The 2709-nt window shown below is 53.6% G+C and overlaps 1 protein-coding gene across 1 annotated transcript in view; it reads right to left on the bottom strand.

The window, feature by feature from the left end:
• Positions 1 to 8: 8 nt before the first annotated feature.
• The window catches only part of FAT2 (FAT atypical cadherin 2), a gene marked incomplete at its 3' end in the record, with an annotated part of 57048 nt that continues 54347 nt past the window's right edge, over positions 9 to 2709 (bottom strand). The window contains 3 exon segments of the mRNA XM_009081408.1: positions 9 to 106; positions 922 to 1250; positions 1252 to 1500. Coding sequence (XP_009079656.1) covers positions 9 to 106; positions 922 to 1250; positions 1252 to 1500 — 676 coding nt within the window.

The raw sequence follows: 2709 nt of genomic DNA, 5'->3' as shown, positions 1-2709 counted from the left end.
TGGGAGGAAGATGCAGGGGGGCCTTGGATTATCTCGTAGTGGGAATATTCCTGGACATCTGATGACAGGTACCGGGGAGGCCAGTAGGTTGTTTCTGCTGGGTAGACTGAAATAAAAGAGAGTTATGTTAGCTGCAGCTCAAAGAGGTTATTGCCTCTCTCTTGCCCTCCTGCTGTAGGCTCTGAGCTTGCAGGAGATGTGGCAGACTGGGGAAGAGAGGAGTTGTGGGGACAGGGGAGCCGTAGTTGCTGCTTTGGGAATTGAGGGGACCTGAGAACACCCCTGGCTGTGCTGAGGCAAGGTTCCCACCAGCCTTCAGACAGCCACTACTCTAGCACCCAAAAGACACATTACATCACGTTGTTTGGATGCAAGAAGGTCACATGATGGAGGGTTGAGGCAGAGCCAGCAATCCACTAGATCTCCTCCTTTCCTGGTACTCACTCTTGTGAACTCTCTTCTAACAGTGTCCTTTGGTAATGAACTCCTGCATGGAGTAACCTTGCTGTCTGGAGCCAGGCAAGGTGTTTCCCTGAGGATATGATCCCTCTGCCTAGGACCATTGCTGCAAATATCTCCACTGAAATTCACGCTGACCTTTAGGATCTTAATTTTTTCCTTATGTTAGTTTTCTTTTACAGGATCTTTTGACCCAGAGTATGTGGGAATCCAGGCTACGCATTAATGGTTTCCCTGCTGATTGTGTACAAGACTGAGAAGGTTAAAGCAGAAAACTGGGATGTACTGGTGAACAGAGAGGAAAGAGCCAATAATAGCCCTGTAGCAGGACTGGGGCAGCATTTGCCTCTGCTTTACTTGGCTTTAGCCAGCACTGTTGGTCCCTCAAGTTTGCAAACCTTAGATCCACTTCACAAGGGGTAGAGGGATGTGTGAGAGCAAGAAAAAGCTGTGGCTACTGACCCATCTCCTCCCTGGCCCAGGTGCACTTGATGAAGGACTCGTTGTCGGAGTTGGAGGGGGGTGCAGCAGGGGGCAGGTTGGGTGCCACACTGCACACGATGGTGCCCCGGTGCTTTGGGGCGTTGGCTGAGTTGAAGGTGATGAATTCAGGGGTGCTGGTGGGTTTGCGCTGCTCCGGCGTGGCCCTGTCCAGGTTGTTGTGTGCTGTGTCGCTGAGGATGTTGAGCTCGATGGGTGGCACAGCCTGGGTGCCCACACCCACGCTCTTGGAGAACTCGCTCTTGGAGAGCAGGTCAGGGTCCTCCCTGGCCACAGGCTTGTGTGTCTTGGCGCTTGCGGATGAGGACAAAAGCCACAGCCAGGATTGCTGCCCCCAGCACACCGGCCACAATCTCCGCGATCTCCTCGGGGCCCACCGCCCACTGCGTGGGCACGATGGCAGGGGTGATGATGGGCTGTGTGCAGTAGTCCCCTTGGTAATCTGATGGGCAGATGCAGTGGACAGAGCCCTCGTTGCTCACGCAGCGCCCAGCGTTTCGGCACGGGTTGTCTTGGCACTCCTCAGCCAGCTTCTCGCACCTGTGGGGAGGAACGGATAGAGATGAACACCATCAGCGTGGGGATGCAGCTAAAACTGCCATCCTGTTCAGGGCTCTGACTTACACCAGCTAAGAATGCTCCATCCCAGTCCTCTCCTTCCCTCTCTAGATTGCTGCTACCTGCTTCTCATGGCAGAGGACCATTATCCTTGGGTACAAAATGATGCTTTCCAGGAGCCCATGTTTTGCACGATGGTCCTACTTTGGGCTTCTCTTGTACTCAGTGTTTTAAGATGTGTGAGCTGGTGTGTGCAACGTGTATGCACAGGCTCCAGCTGGACAACCGGTGATTTCAGATATTACACTGCCACCTAATGCTCAGCTGCAGACTTTTATTTCAAGAGTTGCCTTTGCCTTGATCCACAGGACCAGTGTTCATCCTGGCTACATGGCCAAGGCAGAAGGATGAACTGGATGTGATGCTGTTGGAGCCTGTGCTGGGCATCTCTGACCCCCTAGAGGCAGGGCAGGAGGCTTGGAGGGGTCACTGGGCTGCTGTGGGTAACGCTGAGCCATGGAGCAGCCTCAGTGCCTGGGTTAACTCTCCAGCTGCAGAGATTTGGCAAGTGTGCTCTGACATTACATATATGGGAAGTGTGTCCAAGCTGTAACACTGATGGTGAACCTTCAAAGTGGTGTGTCCCACAGGGTTCGCAGCCAAAGGCAGACACTGACATCTTGTGATTATGTGGAACCACAGGCTGTCTGAGAGGAGAGGGGGAATGGCCTGTGCCTGCTTTCCAGTGCAGACCTCTGTCTTGAGATGAGCTTTGAATTGAATGAATCACAGCTATGATCTGGGACAGAAATTTCCTTTGCATAAGCCCCGTAGAGCTGGTCCTGGGCACAAACAGTCCCTTTAGCACCCTTTAGGGTGGGTGTTCAGGCTGCTGAAGCAGGGGCCAACTCACAACTATGTTAGACAGCCTCCCCCCAGCTCCAGGGCATCTTCCTGTCACCCAGTGCAGTGCCTGCCTCCACCCTGCTGGCAGCTCCCCCCACCACAGCCGAGCTGGGAGCAGCAGCATGTGGAGGGAGACTCTCCTCCAGCAAGGAGAAGTTTTGAACCTGCCCCACAACACCTGGAGATGTCAAATCATCTGTGAAGAGAGATTTTTCTGTTTTCTCTCCTATGCAGAGGAGATGGGCACAGAGGGGCAACACTCACATGATGGCAGAGCTATTTGTG

This window comes from Acanthisitta chloris, unplaced genomic scaffold, assembly GCF_000695815.1.
Source record: "Acanthisitta chloris isolate BGI_N310 unplaced genomic scaffold, ASM69581v1 scaffold41078, whole genome shotgun sequence".
Lineage (NCBI taxonomy): Eukaryota > Metazoa > Chordata > Aves > Passeriformes > Acanthisittidae > Acanthisitta > Acanthisitta chloris.
The sequence above is the reverse complement of the archived record's forward strand: the minus strand, read 5'-3'. Positions and strand labels throughout refer to the sequence as shown.